The 21,894-nt window shown below is 41.3% G+C and overlaps 1 protein-coding gene across 1 annotated transcript in view; it reads right to left on the bottom strand.

Annotated features, from left to right (window-relative positions):
- Positions 1–1,879: 1,879 nt before the first annotated feature.
- The window catches only part of LOC136874851 (solute carrier family 2, facilitated glucose transporter member 8), a 77,186-nt gene continuing 57,171 nt past the window's right edge, over positions 1,880–21,894 (bottom strand). The window contains exon 4 of the mRNA XM_067148530.2: positions 1,880–4,054. Within this exon, the coding sequence (XP_067004631.2) occupies positions 3,545–4,054 (510 nt within the window). The 3' untranslated portion in view covers positions 1,880–3,544. The remainder of the gene's footprint in view (positions 4,055–21,894) is intronic.

Genomic DNA, 21,894 nt, shown 5'->3' on the forward strand with positions numbered 1-21,894 from the left:
TATCTTTTTCCTGACGCGTATAAGTACTGTAACTTGATAATCCTACAACAAACGAAGCCTGATTCTCATCCTAAATTATCACGTGAAGAAAAGTGAAATATGATGCTGATATAGACTAAACAAGTTAACATTATCCCATACCCTTCAAGCTGATTTGTAATTAATTCAAAGAGAGTAACTTTGATTTCTGTACATTTTCATAATTTGCTTCACGGTGTGAAGGTGATACATGAGTCCATTTCGAATTACAATAATTTTTATTGTACATAATTAACATATTTTTATCAACATTCAGATTTACTACATCGAAACAGATTTAATGAATTTAATATGAGATTTTCCTTAGATTTCATTTTTTTTAATTTTAAGAATTTGAACAATTGATTGTGATTGAGATATTTTGGGATTCCTATTCGTTAATTAGCTTAAGCATTTTGAATGTATGTAGACTTAAGGAGTAATATAATTTATATTCTTGCGGAAACCAATGATTTGTAGGATGGAGACGCCCATCATTACTACTGGCAGGTAATGCATTCGTCGAAAAGCTATTCTCATCATTCTCGTAACTCACGTTAAAAATATTAATCTTCGAACCCTGAGAGTACGCTGGCCTGGATTTCTTTCGTGACCCACCCAGGACGCAGGAAAGGCGCATTACCATCGTAAAGGAATGTCTTACTCTAACCACATGGTTCTTGAAGTCAGAAGACAGGTTAGACACCCAACTACAGAGGTTCTGGGAAATAGGACAGCTTAGTCCCCAGTCATGACAAGAGAAGAGAGACCCACAGAAATGCACTTTGCAGAGAATACAACTTGGATGCTACAGGTAGATTTGTAGTTCGCTTACACCTGAAGCAGAAACCTGAGGTTCTGGGAAACTCCTTCAGTCATGCCATGCCAAGACTAATTCAACTAGAACGGCCTTTCAGTAGGCAGCCCCCTCTTAAGTACGAGTACTATAACTTTCTTCACGAGTATGAGGCCATGGGGCATATGGTTAAGGTGGATACATCTACTAAGTCAGGGAATGAAGGTAGAAGTTATTATCTACCCCATCATCAAGTTTTTAAGTTTAGTAGTTCAACTACCATAACTAGGGTTGTATTTGATGCATCTGATAAAACGTCTAACAATATTTCGTTGAATGCTTTGAACGACGATACAAGAGGATCTTTGCTCTATTATTTAGAATGCATACCTTTGCCTTCACTGCAGATATCGCTAAAATGTATCGGCCAATCACGGTTCATACAGATGATAGGAAACTTCAACGGATTATCTGGAGGGAATCACCTAGGAACCAATCCCGTCACTGCGAAATGACAACTGTAACATATAGTACAACATCTGCACCCTTCCTAGCTACCAGATGCCTGCATCATCTTGCTGAAGATGAAGAGTCAAGGTTGCTCAGAGTAGCATAAGTTGTTCGCAGAGATTTTTATGTTGATGACCTAGTAAGTGGTTCTGACGATATCCAGGCACATTTTAGTACATACAATTATAAACGAACGCAAGCACAATGAGGTTTTGATGTAATTTAGGTTTATTAATGTAATGTAAGTTCGAACTGAACAATTTAGTGTTTTAACAACAACAATTTTGAATATATACAGTTTTATACTCTGTCAGTAGATTCGACCTTGAAAGCCAGTGCTATTGAACTGACACACGAGGTGTGAAAACAAAAGGAATATTTTAAACAATACCAGGTAAACAAGAAACAAGATCGAATTCAGTACCCCAGGATGAAAACTTTGAACGCACACAAACTTTATTTCTTTTCTTCCCACAAGTTTCTGAACTTATAGAAATATGAGACAACAACTTTGTATTTTATATAAATATATATTTTATTATAAGCTCTATAGGAGTTAGTTGTATACAGATGTTGCTGTATATATTATATTAATTGGCAGTTTTTCATGACTTTCTTGCAGCTGATGATGGCGCAACTATTACTGCTAAATAAAGTTAATATGTTGTATTACATTCAGGCAACATTTTTGTATTGAATAAACTTTATAAGTATAAGTGTGTTATACTCAAGAGATAGTTTATCTCAACTCTAAATGCTGCATCTCAAGGAGGAGTATAATTGTAGATTTATATCCTTTCTTATATGATAAGGGAATGATAAGGGTAGGAGGAAGACTTTTACATTCAAATCTACCTTTTAAACACCAGCTTATCCTTCCTCCCCAGAATGCTCTCACAAACATTGTTGTGATGGCAGAACACATTAGGATTCTGCATGTAGGTGCTCAATTAGTAATTGGATCACGAAGTGAAAGTTTCTGGATTCCCACGGCCAGGGCAGTTGTTCGAAGAGTCATCCACAAATGTCTAACCTGTTTTAGATTCAAGGCGTCAACAGCTGATGGGACAGCTTCTTGTGACCAGAGTACAAGAAAGTCGCCCATGTCTTAATGTAGGAGCTGATTATGCTGGTCCTTTCTTAGTAAAAAGGGGAAACGTAAGGAGCAAACAGACAATGAATTGCTACATTGCATTGTTCATCTATCTGTCCCAAGGAGAACCTAGCCTCTCTGTTGGAAGTTGGCTATCGTGGAGACTGTTCACCCTGGGAAGGATGTACTTGCACGAGTGGCTACCATCAGAACAAACAGTAGTCTTTTTAAACGACCTGCTAAGAAGTTAATTTAATTACCTGTTTAACACTAAATTGGATAATTGTGGCTAACACTGTAATGTGTGCGTTTCATGTGAATATTTGTTTCTTTTGATCATTTCAGAGTGTATAATTATGGTGGTGTGTTGTGTTTGTGACTTGAACTGAGAACTCTAGTGTGTGTGTGAATAGTTAATTTCTTCTTAATTTCATACTACATTATAATGGATGAGGACACAGTTGCCTCGAGCGAGAGGAGATAAGAGGATGTGGCTGATTGTTATCGAGAACATCTGCCCACCAGTAGCCAGTATTCTGTATTTATACTGTGTTATTTAAGTATCGTAAGTGTAATTAATGTTGCTGTTTAATCAAGTGAGTGATTTACATTAAAAACAAAAACGATTAAATCTAATATAAATAATTAATGAAAGCTGGTCTTTACCTGTATACAGAATCATCTAAGGATACGACTATGTTAAAATTTCAGACCTCTGTGTGCCATAGATTTGACTGAGCATTGCACACAGACAAACACTTCCAGGTATCACGGACTGAATATGGCTCCTCGTGCCGGAGGCCGAAAAAGGCTTCCTATGAATTGGAATTAAACTGGTTCCTTGGCTTGAATTTACCTATCTTCTGCACGTTGCATACCGACCGTGAATCGATGCATTTAATCCTAGTGACAGCACGTCGGATTATCATATCCCAACACACGTTATCCACCGATTTTCGTTCATAACTCACCAAAGAAAGCGAAAATGAATTCGCTTTGAGGTGCATTTGAACCCGCTTCCATTCACTTATGTTAAAGATTTGAGATCTCTGCGTGCCGTAGATTTAGCTGGGCATCACGCACACACATACAGTATATCGTACACTGTTAATATTCTAAATCATAGCTCATAAAGTTAGTATTATGAATGATTTGTTGGATAATTCATCCTGAATTGTTTGTACAGGTTTCCGTTTCAATTCTGGAATGAATAACAACACATATATCGTGAACAATGCACTCACGACTGTAACAAATATCATGCCATGTTGAAATTCAGCTACAAAGTAAAAGACATATAGTTGAAGAAATTCCAGAAACAAATAGATGAAAGTGATTAGGGAACAAGTGATGGCGTTAGTTTTGCGTGGAAGTAATTGTACCATCACGATATGTGGGAAATATCCTGGAGCGGCAGCTATGGTGAGGAATCCTCCGAGTATGTTTAAGACCGACGAATGCAATACGAGGTAGCCGAGACAAACCATGAAGCTGCCGACTGTTCTCCCAATGCAGAAGATGAGCAGGAATAATCTCCATTTGATGAAGTATACTGCCACCGCGGCGCCGATCGGACTCGCAATTTCAAACGGGGCCATGATAACTGCAGGCATATCAATTATTCTGCCAAAGATCACCTAGAAGAAAAAAAGATACAAAAATATAGTCTTCACACGTTAATAGACCTGTTGATGTTAATTCTGTTCTGGGTATACGAAGGGCATACGGAACATAATTTGGTTATAACAGTATTAACAGTTACTAATATTTAATAAAAGGAAGCGGGATTTAAAACTTATAGGGCAGGAATACATTTTACGGCATGCATTTCATAATGTTATTCCATTAGAAAGTGGCTGGGCTGCGCCGGAGACACGTTCACAAGGTTTACAACGTAGAACAAGTCTTTCCGACGGAAATGAAGTAGACTGAATTAGACGAAACAACTACCTTTGTCCAGAACACAACACCAACATGCTTGGTGGCATTTCGCCAAATCTTGTCAAACTCGGCTGCCTATTCTACTCGGGCCTGTAAATCTTCCACGAGCTGCTTGCGGTCAGAGATGATCTGCGATAGGTCCCCAGCGACTGCTTCGTACGCTGCTAGTAATCTCTGGCACGTACTGACGTCCTTCGACTCGATTTCTCGGATTTCCTTCTACCCCCATGGATGCAAATAAGGTAATTTTTGATCCATTAAGTCATACTACAAATGTAAGACAATTTTCGACATTTCAACTGACCTGGTCACGAATTTACGGAAGTTATGATGACCAGTGATAGCTAGTATGACAGTATCCTACAAGAGAAATGTAACGATACCACCTACAACACCCTACCACCGTCGCAACGATCCCGATTTGAACACAACTTCTCACCATGCCGTCGCCGATTATTGAAACTAATTTCAAGGAATATTGTTATTCTTCACCTTCCTAACTGTATAGGTCTACTAACAATTTAAATGTAATTTATAGTTCCAACATTTCGAATCTGAACTTACTATGCATTTCCCGTGTGAAGCTCGAAATTCTGCACGGGACACGCTACGCGAACGGAACGAAAACTATATAGTGGTGGTGGTGATAATTACTTTAAGAGGATCTACAACTGGAAAACTATTCTGTACTAACACTAATCAGAGGGAAAAAGGAATAGGTCTGATACTTCGAAAAATGAAAATATAAATAAAAGAAAGAGAACGGTCCCGAAAACTGAAGACTTCCTAGGCCTCGCAAACCTAGCATTTTCGGGGTCAGAAAAGAATGACAGTTGGCCTAGGTAGGTAAGACAGAATTGATGAAGGTGAGGAACCTGGCATAAGTAAGTGGGAGTAATATCAGGACTCAGTTAAGGGCCCCATGGCCAGCAACCCACGCTCTAGAGATGAGAGCCCCGGGGGCCCTTTCAATTACCTCTTACGGCAGGTTGGGGGTACCGTCCCCAACCACAGAGGACACAGACATTCGTCAAAGACATTTGAGGATTGCATGAGATCCTCTTCTTAAAATGCGCATATCGCACTCCGGACAACCTAGTTTTCAAACTAGCTACACTACCGCTCATTAATTTCAATACACCCTGGTGTTTGAGATTTAAAACACAAATCAAACGTTATTTCTCACAAAAGATAATTATATTAACTTACACATAAGTTATATAATACAATCACAATCATTATATTTTACTTTCATCAAAGTCTCCTCCTTTGGATTTCATGACTACTTCACAAACTCGAGGCAAGCGGTCAATCATTTTCTGTTGGTATCGTGAACCTATATGATTCCACACATCCTTAACAATATTCCAGAGATATTCCTTGCTGGATATATTAACTTCCGTGATACGTATGTCCACTTCATCCCAGACCATTTCAATGGGATTACAATCGGGCCTTTGGGACGGCCATACCATATCTTTCAGTACTTTCTGTTTTTCCTTTGATGCAATGTAGTTCGTACAGTATGTTGACCGATGTTTTGGGTCATTATCCTGTTGTAAGGTGAAACCTTTCCCTATTAAGCCCAATCCACTTGGTACTGCATGATACTGAAGTATGCGGTGGAACTGCTTCTGATCCATACATCCTTCTATTTTCATAATATCGCCAACTCTATCTCCGGCAAAACATCCCCAAACCATAACAGAACCTCCGCCGTGTTTAACTATAGGTAGAAAACACTGCTGGGCTACCCTCTCCCCTCCTAATCGGCGAACAAATATTCTCCTTCTGGTTCCAAAAATCTCGAACTTCGATTCATCGGTGAATAACACCTTCGTCCACATTTCCGATGTCCAATTACGGTGTTTTCTAGCCCATTCAAGTCTCTTCTGTTTATTTATGGGCCTTAGAATGGGTTTTCTTGCTATGACACATCCTTTCAAGCCGGCTTCATACAGTCTCCTATTTACTGTTGCAACATATATTTTTGTCGTATTCATTTTTACCAATTCTGCATAAATTTGGGGCGTTGTTTGGAATCTATTCCTCTTACTGGTAATTCTGATATATTTATCATCACTTTTAGTTGTTTTACGAGGTCGCCCTGGTCGTGGTATGTCCTTATTGCTACCTGTTGTCTTCTGGCGGTGAAGGGTGTATAGGGTGTATTGCACTCTCCTATAGACTCACTACACTGTTACGCAATTTGGCGAAGAGATAAACCTGCTTGGCTAAGTGCTACAATTGCAGCACGTTTTTCCATGGATATCTCCACTCGTGGAGCCGTACTAGCGATGTGCACACTTCAACTGTCACGAAGGTACTGACATGCAGGAACCACATGTTATGTATCGTAGCAATGTTTGCCGTTCGCTGCAGATATCACATCACTACAGGGAATAACACAGATGCACCAAATGCGGCGTCCGTCGGCAAATAGGTAAACAAACATATCCGATAGGTACACAACGTTTATGTACACAACATTGGTTGTTGGGTACTATTGTATCTCGATGACCACAAACAAAAATCATGTCATGTGTACAACTGTTGTATTATTCCTTTGCTTCCTCAACCGCACCCACGGTATTAGACCTTATGTACAGAGAACGAGATGTCAATTATTGGGTGTATTGAAATTAATGAGCGGTAGTGTAAGTTAAGAATGGGGTGAAAGGTACAAAATTAATAGAGCAGCTTATGGAAACAATTCTTTCTGAATAAAGTGCTTTAGAAGAATCTCACGACCAAAGTGTCAGTGAATCAGCAGTGCATTTTAGTTAAAATGTATTCTCATAAAAAAATAAGACCTTTTCGATTTTTGGATTTCCTAAACGTTATTTTAGCAGCATAGGAACTATGTGTACAAGAAGTTCAGAAGTTTGAGTCTATACATTTATCGCCATATGCTGTAGTGCAGCGTATCCAAGACGTTGCTAATGACAGTCTTGGGTAGCTACTTCAGATTTTTACATAATGTATGTGTTATTCTCTTGCCTGAGACGGAAGCGCAGACTTGTGACACTACCTAATTAACAATACTCAACTAAAGTGTTGATATACATTTCCAGATTAAAGCAGAGATGTTAGATCTCGTTCCAACGAAGGACATACCTAAAGGCAAGGACATTTTAATACGTTTAGAAGAGGCTGTACAAAATGCTCGACATCCTGGGACAATTTAGCATCTGCTTTTACGTACGGAGTACATGCCACGGCGGGAAACAGAAGCGATATAGTGGGACTATTAATAAGTTAAACGAAGTAGGGGAGCGGTGGGCTTCCCAAGACGTGGAGTAAGCATTTTTTTCTGCGTCAGCACCCAAACATTCACCCCCAGTAGTGTACCTAGGCGTGTCCTGGCCCCGAGGACATTGACCCTTAGTATAGTAGAAGGGCTGGGCCCATTTGTGGATTTTGCATAAGAGAGCGAGCCTAACTTCACAGTCGTCATCTTGAGGGGCTTAACCTCACTTTAATGGTTAATTGCGCTTCCCGACACCGAAGAGAGCAAGCCTAACCTCACATCCGCCATCGTGAAGGGAGTTTTACAAGATGCCCTTCCCGACGCCAATTGCAAAAGATGGCGGCTATACATGGGCTCTGATGAGACGGCTTAAGGACGCTTGCGCAGGATGGCTGCTGCTCTTGTGAGACTCCCTAGGGGCGCTTGCGCAAGGTGGCGGCCATCTAATTGTACAAGATGGCGGCTATACACAGCTCCATATGGGACGGCCTAGGGGCAATTGCGCAAGATGGCTGCTATACATAGGCTCTTATAAGACACCCTACGGGCGCTTGCGCAAGATGCCGGGTATCTATTTGCACAAGATGGCGGCTACACACAGCTGATTATAGGATGGCATAGAGGCGCTTGCGCAAGACGGCTGCTATACATAGGCTCTTACGAGACAGCCATGGGCGCTTGCGCAAGATGGCCGCTATTCATACGCTCTTACGAGACTCCCCAGGGGCGCTTGCGCAAGATAGCTGCTATCTAATTGTACAAGAGGGCAGCTATACATGGGCTCTTATGGGACGGGTATGGGTGATTGTGCAAGATGGCCGCTATACATAGGCTCTTATGAGACACCCTAGGGACGCTTGCGCAAGGTGGCGGCTATACACCGGCTCTTATGAGACGGCTACGGACGATTGCGCAAGATGGCGGCTGCTCTAATGAAACGGCTTAAGGGCGCTTGCGCAAGATGGCTGCTATACATAGGCTCAGAGCATCGTGCTGCCATCTTTACAGCACTAAACCTCACGGCTACTACCTTAGGGGCGTGATGACGGGCAATTTGAAATTCCACGTGCTCTTGTTTGTAAACAAAGCCACGTGCTTTTTTGACAGCTGACAAGCCGACAGCAACCATCTTTAATCAACAGAGCACCGCGCTGCCATCTTGACGGCACTAAACCTCACAGCTACTACATTAGGCACGTGGTGGCGGTCAATTTGAAATTCCACGTGCTCTCGTTTGCAAACAAAGCCATGAGCTTATGAAGAAGGAAAGCTTAGAGGCTACTGTACATGATGGCGGTTACACATAGGCTGTTATGACCTCCTCCACCTCCTCTGTCAAGGCATAGCTTTATGTCTCTATCGAACACGTTTAAACATGCATCCTATTGCGCAAGATAGCAGCTATACACAGGCTCTTATGAAGAAAGCTAGCTTAGAGGCTACTGCACAAGGTGGTGGCTATACATAGGTTGTTAAGGCCTCCTTCTCCTCCTCCTACTCATTCTTATAGCAAAAGGACACGAGACACAGCTGCCTTCCTCGTCCTACTCCTCCTCATCCGTATAGCAGAAGGGCAAAGGGGCTCCTCCTCTTGGCTATACATAGACTGTTATAGCCTCCTCCTCCTCCTCCTGGCAAAAGGGCACCTCTTCCTAGCAAAAGGGCAAAAGGTCTCATCCTTGATGCGTGCAGATCACTAAATAAGTTAACAAGACTAGAATCGAACACTGTACTCGATGTCGTTAACTACAACATGTGTTCAGAACACTGATTGATGTGTTCAGATCACTAAATAAGTGATTAAAACATAACAAGACTAGAATGGAACACGATACTCGATGCCGTTACTTATAACATGTGTTGAGAACATGTTTACTGATTAGCAGGGGATACCTTTGTTCGTTCAATCTAGATACAGAATGCAATCATAAAAGGATAGAACTGACATGCTGTATGTATGACAAAACATGTTGACTATTAAACAGAAAACATATCGCTACTGTTTCTATTCGTCAAGACAAGTTACAATTAGATCCCACTAGAATTGATTCTGCGGAGGTTCGGACCTGCCTTCGGGCGGAATAACGCTTACCTAGAATTGATTGTAGAAAAGACGAAACATGTTTACAATTAGTGTTAAAACATTATGAGATTAATCTCTCTGTTGATACAAACGCACTTCTGTGCAATCAGCGCGCACACATAGAATTGCAAATGTTGTATCTCCATCCGACATACTTCTTCTTAATCACTGCAGATAAAATGATTACTACATAGCAGAGGATACTTTTGTCCTAACGAAATGGATTTTGCGAGATTCGAACTCATGCAACAGAATAAATATCTGCATAGATTTCGAGTTCCGGTTTAGTTACAATAGATTCAACCCCTGCTCTCTTATCGTAAACACCATAGAAAAAGAAAAAATTACAGGATTTGAACTTAGATCCTAGGGGGAGATAAAATGGTGTACTTCCTTTCAAATCAATAATCACTGCTATACATATAAAATAACGCAAGACATTACGATTTTCTGCAACTATATCTTCTATCGTTATTCATACTTGAATATAAATCTAAGAAATAAGAATTAAACGTTACATGTCTCTTAAAACAATAACAACTACTACTACGATTAACAGTACAGTTTGAACCGACTATCTTACGTTTCGGAGGCTAACACGTCGCCAACCCTACAGTTTAAAGTTGATTACAGTTAATATACAACTTCTATTATTTGCCTGGTGCGAAAATGAGCAAAGAAGATGCATCTGGATGTGCTAGGAGTAAGTGATATTCGGGTAAGGGGAGATAATGAGGAAGAGATAGGAGATTATAAAGTGTACTTGACGGGTTTTAGAAAGGGAAGGGCAGAGTCTGGGGTAGGGCTCTTTATTAGGAATACCATTGCACGCAACATAGTTTCTGTTAGGCACGTAAATGAGCGAATGATGTGGACAGATTTGTCAGTTGGAGGAATTAGGACAAGTATTGTGTCCGTGTATTCACCATGTGAGGGTGCAGATGAGGATGAAGTTGACAAGTTTTATGAAGCATTGAGTGACATCGTGGTCAGGGTCAACAGCAAGGATAGAATAGTGCTAATGGGCGATTTCAATGCGAGAGTTGGGAATAGAACTGAAAGATACGAAAGGGTGATTGGTAAATGTGGGGAAGATATGGAAGCTAATGGGAATGAGAAGCGTTTTTTAGACTTCTGTGCTAGTATGGTTTTAGCTGTTACGAATACATTCTTCAAGCATAGGGATATTCACCACTACACATGGGAGGCTAGGAGCACCAGATCCATAATAGACTATATCTTAACAGACTTTGAACTCAGGAAATCTGTCAGGAATGTACGAGTTTTTCGCGGATTTTTTGATGATACAGACCACTATCTGACCTATAGTGTACTAATATCTCTAGGCCTAGGGTAGAGAAAGTGAAATCTGTCTGCAAACGAATAACGGTTGAAAATCTCCAGGACGAGGAAATTAGACAGAAGTACATGGATATGATTAGTGAGAAGTTTCGAAAAGTAGACAGTAAGCAGGTTCAGGATATAGAAAGTGAATGGGTGGCATACAGGGATGCTGTAGTAGAAACAGCAAGGGAATGCCTAGGAACAGCTGTGTGTAAAGATGGGAAAAGGCGAACATCTTGGTGGAATGATGAAGTGAGAACAGCCTGCAAACGTAAAAAGAAGGCTTATCAGAAATGGCTCCAAACAAGGCCCGAGGCAGACAGGGATTTTTACGTAGATGAAAGAAACAGAGCGAAACAAATAGTTGTTGAATCCAAAAAGAAGTCATGGGAAGATTTTGGTAACAACCTGGAAAGGCTAGGTCAAGCAGCAGGGAAACCTTTCTGGACAGTAATAAAGAATCTTAGGAAGGGAGGGAAAAAGGAAATGAACAGTGTTTTAAGTAATTCAGGTGAACTCATAATAGATCCCAGGGAATCACTGGAGAGGTGGAGGGAATATTTTGAACATCTTCTCAATGTAAAAGGAAATCATCATGGTGGTGTTGCAAACAGCCAAGCTCATGGGGAGGAGGAAAATGATGTTGGTGAAATTATGCTTGAGGAAGTGGAAAGGATGGTAAATAAACTCCATTGTCATAAAGCAGCAGTAATAGATGAAATTAGACCTGAAATTGTGAAGTATAGTGGGAAGGCAGGGATGAAGTGGCTTCAAAGAGTAGTAAAATTAGCGTGGAGTGTTGGTAAGGTACCTTCAGATTGGGCAAAAGCTGCAATTGCCCCTATCTATAAGCAAGGGAACAGGAAGGATTGCAACAACTATCGAGGTATCTCACTGGTTAGTATACCAGGCAAAGTATTCACTGGCATCTTGGAAGGGAGAGTGCGATCGGTCGTTGAGAGGAAGTAGGATGAAAACCAGTGTGGTTTCAGACCACAGAGAGGCTGTCAGTATCAGATTTTCAGTATGCGCCAGGTAATTAAAAATGCTACGAGAGGAATAGGCAGTTGTGTTTATGTTTCGTAGATCTAGAGAAAGCATATGACAGGGTACAGAGGGAAAAGATATTCACTATACTGGAGGACTATGGAATTAAAGGTAGATTATTAAAATCAATCAAAGGCATTTATGTTGACAATTGGGCTTCAGTGAGAATTGATGGTAGAATGAGTTCTTAGTTCAGGATACTTACAGGGGTTAGACAAGGCTGTAATCTTTCACCTTTCCTGTTCGTAGTTTCCATGGATCATCTGCTGAAAGGTATAAAACGGCAGGGAGGGATTCAGTTAGGTGGTAATGTAGTAAGCAGTTTGGCCTATGCTGACGACTTCGTCTTCATGGCAGACTGTGCCGAAAGCCTGCAGTCTAATATCTTGGAACTTGAAAATAGGTGCAATGAGTATGGTATGAAAATTAGCCTCTCGAAGACTAAATTGATGTCAGTAGGTAAGAAATTCAACAGAATTGAACGTCGGATTGATGATACAAAGCTAGAACTGGTCGATAATTTCAAGTATTTAGGTTGTGTGTTCTCCCAGGATGGTAATATAGTAAGTGAGATTGAATCAAGGTGTAGTAAAGCTAATGCAGTGAGCTCGCAGTTGCGATCAGCAGTATTCTGTAAGAAGGAAGTCAGCTCCCAGACGAAACTATCTTTACATCGGTCTGTTTTCAGACCAACTTTGCTTTACGGGAGCGAAAGCTGGGTAGACTCAGGACATCTAAGTTAGAAGTAACAGACATGAAAGTAGCAAGAATGATTGCTGGTACAAACAGGTGGGAACAATGGCAGGAGGGTACTCGGAATGAGGATATAAAGGCTAATTTAGGAATGAACTCGAAGGATGAAGCTGTACGCATATACCGGCTTCGGTGGTGGGGTCATGTGAGGCGAATGGAGGAAGATAGGTTACTTAGGAGAATAATTGACTGTGCTCTGGATGGTAAGAGAAGTAGAGGGAGACCAAGACGACGATGGTTAGACTCGGTTTCTAACGATTTAAAGATAAGAAGTATAGAACTAAATGAGGCCACAACACTAGTTGCAAATCGAGGATTGTGGCGACGTTTAGTAAATTCTCAGAGGCTTGCAGACTGAACGCCGAAAGGCATAAAAGTCTATAATGATAATGAATGTATGTATGTATGTATGTATGTATGTATGTATGTATGTATGTATGTATGTATGTATGTATGTATGTATGTATGTATGTATGTATGTATGTATGTATGTATGTATGTATGTATGTATGTATGTATGTATGTGTTAAATGCAGATCTGTTCTTTTCCCTTTCAATTGTTAATTTCAGGTAAGTGTGTGCGTTTCTACTGTTCAGTGAAATAATTTACACGTCAACGCCTGCGAAAACTGGATGCATCTTCTTTAGTTTTACGATACAGTGTAATAGTAAGCAGTGATTGTTGTGTTGCCGTTTATTCACATGCTACTGTATGTAGCTATCAGCATTGAGCGGGCAGGTTCGACCCGCACTCTGAAGATGCGTTTCCGGAGTTTCTCATTTTCGCACTAGGCAAATAACAGAAGTTGCATCTTAACTGTAATCAACTTTAAACTGTAGGGTTGGCGACGTGTTAGCCTCCGGAACGTAAGATAGTCGGTTCAAACTGTAATGTTAATCGTAGTAGTAGTGATTATTGTTTTAAAAGACATGTAACGTTTAATTCTTACTTCGTATATTTAAATTCAAATATGAATAACGGTAGAAGATATAGTTGCAGAAAATCGTATTGTCTTGCGTTATTTTATCTGTATAGCAGTGATTATTGTTTTAAAAGGAAGTACATAAATTCGTCTCCCTCTAGGATCTAAGTTCAAATCCTGTATTTTTTTCTTTCTCTATGGTGTTTACGATAAGAGAACAGGGATTGAATCAATTGTAACTAAACCAGAGTTCGAAATATATACAGATTTTTTTTCTGTTGCATGAGTTCGAATCTCGCAAAATCCATTTCATTAGGACAAAAGTATCCTCTGCTATGTAGTAATCATTTTATCTGCAGTGATTAAGAAGTATGTCGGATGGAGTTACAACATTTGCAATTCTATACGTGCGCGCTGATTGCATAGAAGTGCGTTTGTATCAACAGAGAGATTAATCTCATAATGTTTTAACACTAATTATAAACATGTTTCGTTTTGTTCTACAATCAATTCTAGGTAAGGGTTATTCTGCCTGAAAGCAGGTCCGAACCCCCGCAGAATCAGTTCTAGTGGGATCTAATTGTAACTAATCTTGACGAATAGAAACAGTAGCGATAAAAGTTTTCTGTTTAATAGTCAACATGTTTTGTCATACACACAGCATGTCAATTCTATATTTTTACGATTGCATTCTGTAACTAGATTGAATGAACAAAGGTATCCCCTGCTAACCAGTAAACCCTTGTAAATAAAGGGTACCGATTTCTGCACATGGTTATGAGGGTGTTTAGGGGTTGTAGTAAGGATGTAAAGGAGAGTGCATATAAGTCTCTGGTAAGACCCCAACTAGAGTATGGTTCCAGTGTATGGGACCCTCACCAGGATTACCTGATTCAAGAACTGGAAAAAATCCAAAGAAAAGCAGCTCGATTTGTTCTGGGTGATTTTCGACAAAAGAGTAGCGTTACAAAAATATTGCAATGTTTGGGTTGGGAAGAATTGAGAGAAAGAAGAAGAGCTGCTCGACTAAGTGGTATGTTCCGAGCTGTCAGCGGAGAGATGGCTTGGAATGACATTAGTAGACGAATAGGTTTGAATGGCGTCTATAAAAGTAGGAAAGATCACAATATGAAGATAAAGTTGGAATTCAAGAGGACAAACTGGGGCAAATATTCATTTATAGGAAGGGGAGTTAGGGATTGGAATAACTTACCAAGGGAAATGTTCAATAAATTTCCAATTTCTTTGAAATCATTTCGGAAAAGGCTAGGAAAGCAACAGATAGGGAATCTGCCACCTGGGCGACTGCCTGAAATGCAGATCAGTATTGATTGATTGATTGATTGATTGATTGAACATGTTCTCAACACATGTTGTAAGTAACGACATCGAGTATCGTGTTCCATTCTAGTCTTGCTATGTTTTAATCACTTATTTAGTGATCTGAACATATCAATCAGTGTTCTGAACACATGTCGTAGTTAACGACATCGAGTACAGTGTTCGATTCTAGTCTTGTTAACTTATTTAGTGATCTGAACATATCAAGGAGGAGCCCTTTTGCCCTTTTGCCCTTTTGCTAGGAAGATGTGCCCTTTTCCCAGGAGAAGGAGGAGGAGGAGGCCATAGCAACCTATATATTATGGATTTTGCTATATGGATGAGGAGGAGGACGACGAGGAATGCAGCTGTGTTCCGTGCCCTTTTCCTATACGGATGAGGAGGAGGAGGAGAAGGAGGCCCTAACAGCCTATGTATAGCTGCTATATTATGCAGTAGCCTCTAAGCTAGCTTTCTTCATAAGAGCCTGTGTATAGCTGCTACCTTGCGCAGTAGAATGCATGTTTAAACTTGTTCGATAGAGACATAAAGCTATGCCTTGACAGCGGAGGAGGAGGAGGTCATAACAGCCTATGTATAACCGCCATCTTGTACAGTAGCCTCTAAGCTTGCTTTCTTCATAAGCACATGGCTTTGTTTGCAAATAAGAGCAGGTGGAATTTCAAATTGCCCGTCACCACATGCCTAAGGTAGCACCAATGAGTATTCAGCCCCTGGCAGCACGATGCTCTCTTGTTTAAGCTTTCGGCGTGGCTAAGTCCCGTTAAGATCAATTTAAATTCCGCGCTATAAGGTTTACTTCCGTCAAGATAGCAGTAAGCCATGTGCATGTAGTTAAAGATAGCGGCTGACAGCTGTCAAAAACACGTGGATTTTTTCAAATTGCCCCCTACTACATGCCTAAGGTTGCAGGCATGTGGATTTTGCCCCTGCCAGCACTGAAGTTTGCGATCGTCTGTTGTTTAAAAATGATCGCTGTCAGCTGTCAAAAAAGCACGTGGAATTTCAAATTGCCTGCCACCACGTGTCTTAGTAGCTGTGAGGTTTTGTGCCGTCAAGATGGCAGCACGGTGCTCTGTTGATTAAAGATGGCTGCTGTCAGCTTGTCGGCTGTCGAAAATCACGTGGTTTTGTTTACAAACAAGAGCACGTGGTATTTCAAATTGCCCGCCACCACGTGCCTAAGGTAGTAGCCGTGAAGTTTAGTGCTGTAATGGTGGCAGCACGGTGCTCTGTTGATTAAAGATGGCTGCTGTCAGCTGTCAAAAAGCACGTGGCTTTGTTTACGAACAACAGCACATGGAATATTTAAATTGCCCACCACCACATGCCAAAGGTGGTAGCCGTGAGGTTTAGTGCTGTAAAGATGGCAGCACGATGCTCTGAGCCTACGAGTATGTATAGCAGCCATCTTTCGCAAGCGCCCTTAAGCCGTCTCAAAAGAGCAGCCACCATCTTGCGCAATCGCCCAAAGCCGTCTCATAAGAGCCTGTGTATAGCCGCCATCTTGGGCAAGCGTCTCATAAGAGCCTATGTATAGTGGCCATCTTGCACAATCATCCATACCCGTCTCTTAAGACCCCATGTATAGCCGCCATCCTGTGCAATGTGATAGCTGCTATCTTGCGCAAGCGCCCCTAGGGCGTCTCATAGGAGCCTATGTATAGCGGCCAGCTTGCGCAAGCGCCCATAGCCGTCTCATAAGAGCCTATGTATAGCCGCCATCTTGTGCAATTAGATAGCCGCCATGTTGCGCAAGCGACCCTAGGGTATCTCATAAGAGCCTATTTAGGGGAAGGCCTAAAGTTAAATTCTCAAATATTTATATTATCAGTGGTCGTATCGATAAATACTACATAACAAAAGTTATATATAATTAAATTTCCGACCATTTATGTCTTATACATTTTCACCGCACCGGCTATGATAACACAGATATTCATGAATTTTTAATTTTGTTGGTAAGGCCCAACGCCGAGCCACGTGAAAATGGGTTAACAGAAATTAATGAAAATCGGTATATAGTGTCGAGGAATAAGAAAAAACTGTCTAAGCTATAAAAAAATTATCCACCCTGGATGAAACAAGCGTTATAGAGAATAAAATTTCCGATCATTTATGTTTTATTCAGTTTTACCGTACCGACTATGATAAGAGTGGTGAATGTGAAGACCTACAATATCGAAAGTGCGTAACATTGATCAAAAATAACATTACATTGACCATTGTTTTTTGTGATGTTCTTTGTCTCTTATGCTGCCTCTGAACTCTGATAGATGGGATTACTGCTGCGTAACGAGTATAACAGTTTGATTGAATATTGGCGGGAAATATGTGGGGAGTTAGAAAACTTTCTTCTTTAGCATGCCATTCCTCTGGTTCAAACATTCTCTGATACGGCTGGTACGTAACACACTGGTTCATCATAGTATTCCAGCTACTCGATCCCTACTCTGACGCACTGTTTTGAATGAGCAGTGTGCATACCTCAGGTAGAGGCTCACTTAGTGGCAGTAGTAGTAGTAGTATGGCCTGGTCTAGAATAACAATTTAGGCAATTCCAAATTATAGCAACACAATTCACTAAATAAGTCCAAATTCAACCCCGAAAAGAGCCGTTTCTTAAGAAAAGCTTCTTCCTCTTCACTTTTATTAACTTCTACAATCATTTTATTTCAAATTAGCAGTGAAGAGGGGGTTTCTCCTCTGGCTTGGAGGAAAAATTTGCCTCCAAGTCAGATAGATTTTTCCGCCGCCAGTGTAGTGAATTAAGATTTTTCGACTCATCGGGTACTCCTAGGAAACAGATTATTAAAAGGGCATAGTTTTTGCCCTGGGAGTCTCCACTATTCGGCCCCCATCCCGCTGAAAAAAGACGAAGAGTGTTCACGGATCACGGCTCTCTGCGGCTTTGATCATTCCAGCTCTGGAACTTTGGACTGTTAGATCGGCAGCTTAGTCCTGTTCGTTAAAAGTGAGAAAATGTGTGGTTTTCATTTGATCGAGTATTTCATATGAAGGCATTGCATTTTATCGTGCCATTCCTACTGACGTCATTGTAATGACGTATGTTCATTTCAGTTGGGAAAACCACTAAGACAGTCTTTCTGAGCGTGTAAAAGTGCAGGTGGAGAGTGAGTGTCTACTATTACAAAGAAAACTCCCCAACCTGATTTTGACAGATGGTAGGCAAGCGGGCGTACCATTACAATGAAAATTCCCTCAGTCTTCATATGAGAAAGGACGTTTGGTGACTTCCCTATCGCGTTTCTAGGGTAACGTTAAGTGATATGCAATTTAATACACTCTTGCTCACAACGCGTATACTACCTAACCTAGAATTCTGTTTACAATATAAAATTCCGTAACGAAGCACGGGTACATCAGCTAGTGTTAAATAAACCTTGAGTTTAGTAGCGAGTCGTAGTAATTACCTCTATTCTATAATCAGTTAGTCTATTGTTAGTCTATTCAATTATCATCAACAACAACAACAACAACGACGTGCATTTGTTTGTGAGCATATGCGCACGCCCTTTTACGCCCGTCACTTACAAACAGGCAGGGGATACCGTTACAAGTAACGCTAACAATTCCCGGTTGCCGACATGGGGTTTCTATAGCAAAATCGTTAGCGTGCTGGTCGAGTCAATCTCAACACGACATGCAGGTCACCTACGAGGGCGTTAAATAAAACAAACCTGCACCAGGCCCTATCCGAGGGAGGCTACATGCCATTATTATTTAGAAATTGCTTTAATTAATTATCATAATATGTCTGTAGTGAAAATAGGAAACCACGAAAAACTATCTTCAGAGCTGGCAACAGCAGGATTTAAAACCCGAATGAAAGCTCACAGCTGCGTGCCAGCCTATCCAAACAGCCAACTCACACAGTCATAAGGGTCTAACTACACACAATCACCATCTGAGGGCACATTTTTACGGTTAGATAACCAGCCTACCTAGTTATCCTTATTACAACACGCAGGACGCCTACGAGGCATCAAATCAAAAGACCTGCACTGTTACAGTAGTCTATCTACACACAATTACCATCTTGTGCGCAGTTTTACGGTTAGATGTTTCTCCTAGCACCATTTTTAGAGTACCTACTGGGTTATCCTTATTACGACGTGCAGAACTTCTACAGGGCAGGGGCCTAACTACATAATTACAATCTTCGGCTTAAGAGTCTGCGCACGCGAAAGAAATAACTACAATACTCTAAATTATTATTATTAATGGCCGTCTGCCTTACATGCGCCAGTCCGTGCAGTTCGAACTTTGTACGCACCGGGCGAGTTGGCCGTGTGGTTAGGGGCGCGCAGCTGTGAGCTTGCATCCGGGAGATAGTGGGTTCGAATCCCACTGTCGGCAGCCCTAAAGATGGTTTTCCGTGGTTTCCCATTTTCACACCAGGCAAATGCTGGAGCTGTACCTTAATTAAGGCCACGGCCGCTTCCTTCCTACTCCTAACCCTTTCCTATCCCATCGTCACCATAAGACCTATCTGTGTCGGTGTGACATAAAGCCACTAGCAAAAAAAAGAACGTTTTGCATCTATTACACATCAAGTGATTTGCAATGTCTGCACACGGACGCCTTTGTGGAGGCACGAAGCTGTTTGTCTGCCTGCTTTCCGTATATACGAGTGTGTTAAAACTAAAATGTGTAAATTAATAATATTAAATACATTCCTGCTGTACCGACCAAGTGGCTGCGCTGTTTCACGATATTTTCCAATAAAGTGGCAGTGATCTCAAACCTTAATCTCTGGGAATGTAATAGGCTGTTTACAGATGTAGACACGGTGTTCTGTTAACGATCTGTGCTCCACAATATTTAATATTCAGTTGTGGATTAAAAATGCCGACCTCCACGGGGTAGGGGTAGCGTGTCTACCTCTTCCCGGGATGCCCCTCCGGGTTCGATTTCCGGCTAGGCCACAGTTTTTACCTGGATCTGTGGCTGGTTCGAGGTCTACTCAGTCTACGTAATTTCAGTTCAGGAGGTATCTGACGGTGAGATAGCGGCCCCCGGTCTGGAGAGCAAACAATAACGGTCGAGCGGATTCGTCGTGCTGACCACACAACACCTCGTAATCTGCAGGCCTTCGGGGATGTGCAGCGGCCGCTTGGTAGGCCAAGGCCCTTCAAGGGGTGTAGTGCCATGGGGTTTGGTTTTGGATTAAAATAACACAATTAAAGTAAGGGACTCCTGGAGTTCGATTCTTGACAACAACAAGATAAAAATCAACCTACGAAACTTGAAGATAATAACTACAGCGAAAGACTTAATGATTATGGCTACTATGCTGGCATTCGTGCAGAGCAGTGCTAAGGTCTAGTTCGCAGCATACTCCAGCCTGTTACCTCTAAAAGCCTGCGTTCGATTCCCCAGACACCCATTGCTGACATTCGTGCGGAGCAGTGCTAGCCTATAGTGTGCGCTTCTACAAAGTGCACTATGGAATTACAAGCAAATGCTGGGAGCTGTACCTTAATTATAGGCACAGACGACTCCTTCTATCTCCTTGTAAAAAAAGCATGCAACCGTGAGACAGTGGTACGAATCGCACCATGAAGTTGGTTTTCCGTGGTTTCCTATTTTAACAGTGAGACATTAACGAAACTTTGAAGTGCAAGACTACACAGACTTTCTAACTACTAATTAAGGGGCATCATACATTTCTTTCTCTGTTACAGTCGAATAACTGGAAAACAGGTTGTAGATTTTTAATTCTCTACACATAATATTGCCGTGAACAGTTCGAAACTTTTATGCAGTCCACATCCGGTAACAAGTAAACTGCAAACGAAAGCATTCTTCTTTAAGTCACGTATGCTTGGCCGTTCCAAACTCACATACGGGAACATAAATAATTAACCCAATGTTAGGAGGGGGGCCAGCCACACGGTAGCGATCCTGTCACTTACTAAGTAACCCACCAGAGTTCGAATCTTGACTAGGTCAGGTTTTCTTAAATACAATCATAAGTTGATTCGATGTTTACTCAACATTACGTCGCACCACACAGGCCCCGGGTTCGTTTCCCACCCAGATCAGAGATTTTTTACCTGCGTCCCGCGTTCGATTCCCAGCTCTACCACGTTACGCGCGACAATCTGTGCTCATAATATTTAATATTGAGATAGAGGTTTATTCCCTAGCTCTGACTCACACGCACGACGATCTGTGCTCATAGACACAGGGGTTCGATTCCCGGCACGGTCGGGAATTTTATCCATTATTGGTTAATTTCGCTGGTGTAGTGTCGTTTTTTATCCACATCACGACGCGCAGGTCACCTACGGATGGCCAACATGCCCAGCGGGTAGTACGTCCAACTCTCTCAACAGACTGCGCTGGTAACAGCGTTGTTGTGTAAACTAATCGACTAACGAAAAAAATTTCGAGATTATCTCACAACACTTTCAGCAGACTGCGCTAAAATATCGAGAGATAACTTCACATCTCTCCTAACAGAGTGCGTGCCCTGTTGTGTGAACTAATCGACTTTCGTAAATTTCGAGATGAGTTTACAATCTCTTCTACCAGAGAGTGCAAATATCAGCAGACTAATCGACTACCGTAAATTTTGAAATGAGTTTACAATCTCTTCTACCAGAGAGTGCAAATATCAGCAGACTAATCGACTATCGTAAATTTTGAAATGAGTTTACAATCTCTTCTACCAGAGAGTGCAAATATCAGCAGACTAATCGACTACCGTAAATTTCGAGATGAGTTTACAATCTCTTCAACCAGAGAGCGGAAATATCGGCATACTAA

This window comes from Anabrus simplex, chromosome 5 (assembly GCF_040414725.1).
Source record: "Anabrus simplex isolate iqAnaSimp1 chromosome 5, ASM4041472v1, whole genome shotgun sequence".
NCBI lineage: Eukaryota > Metazoa > Arthropoda > Insecta > Orthoptera > Tettigoniidae > Anabrus > Anabrus simplex.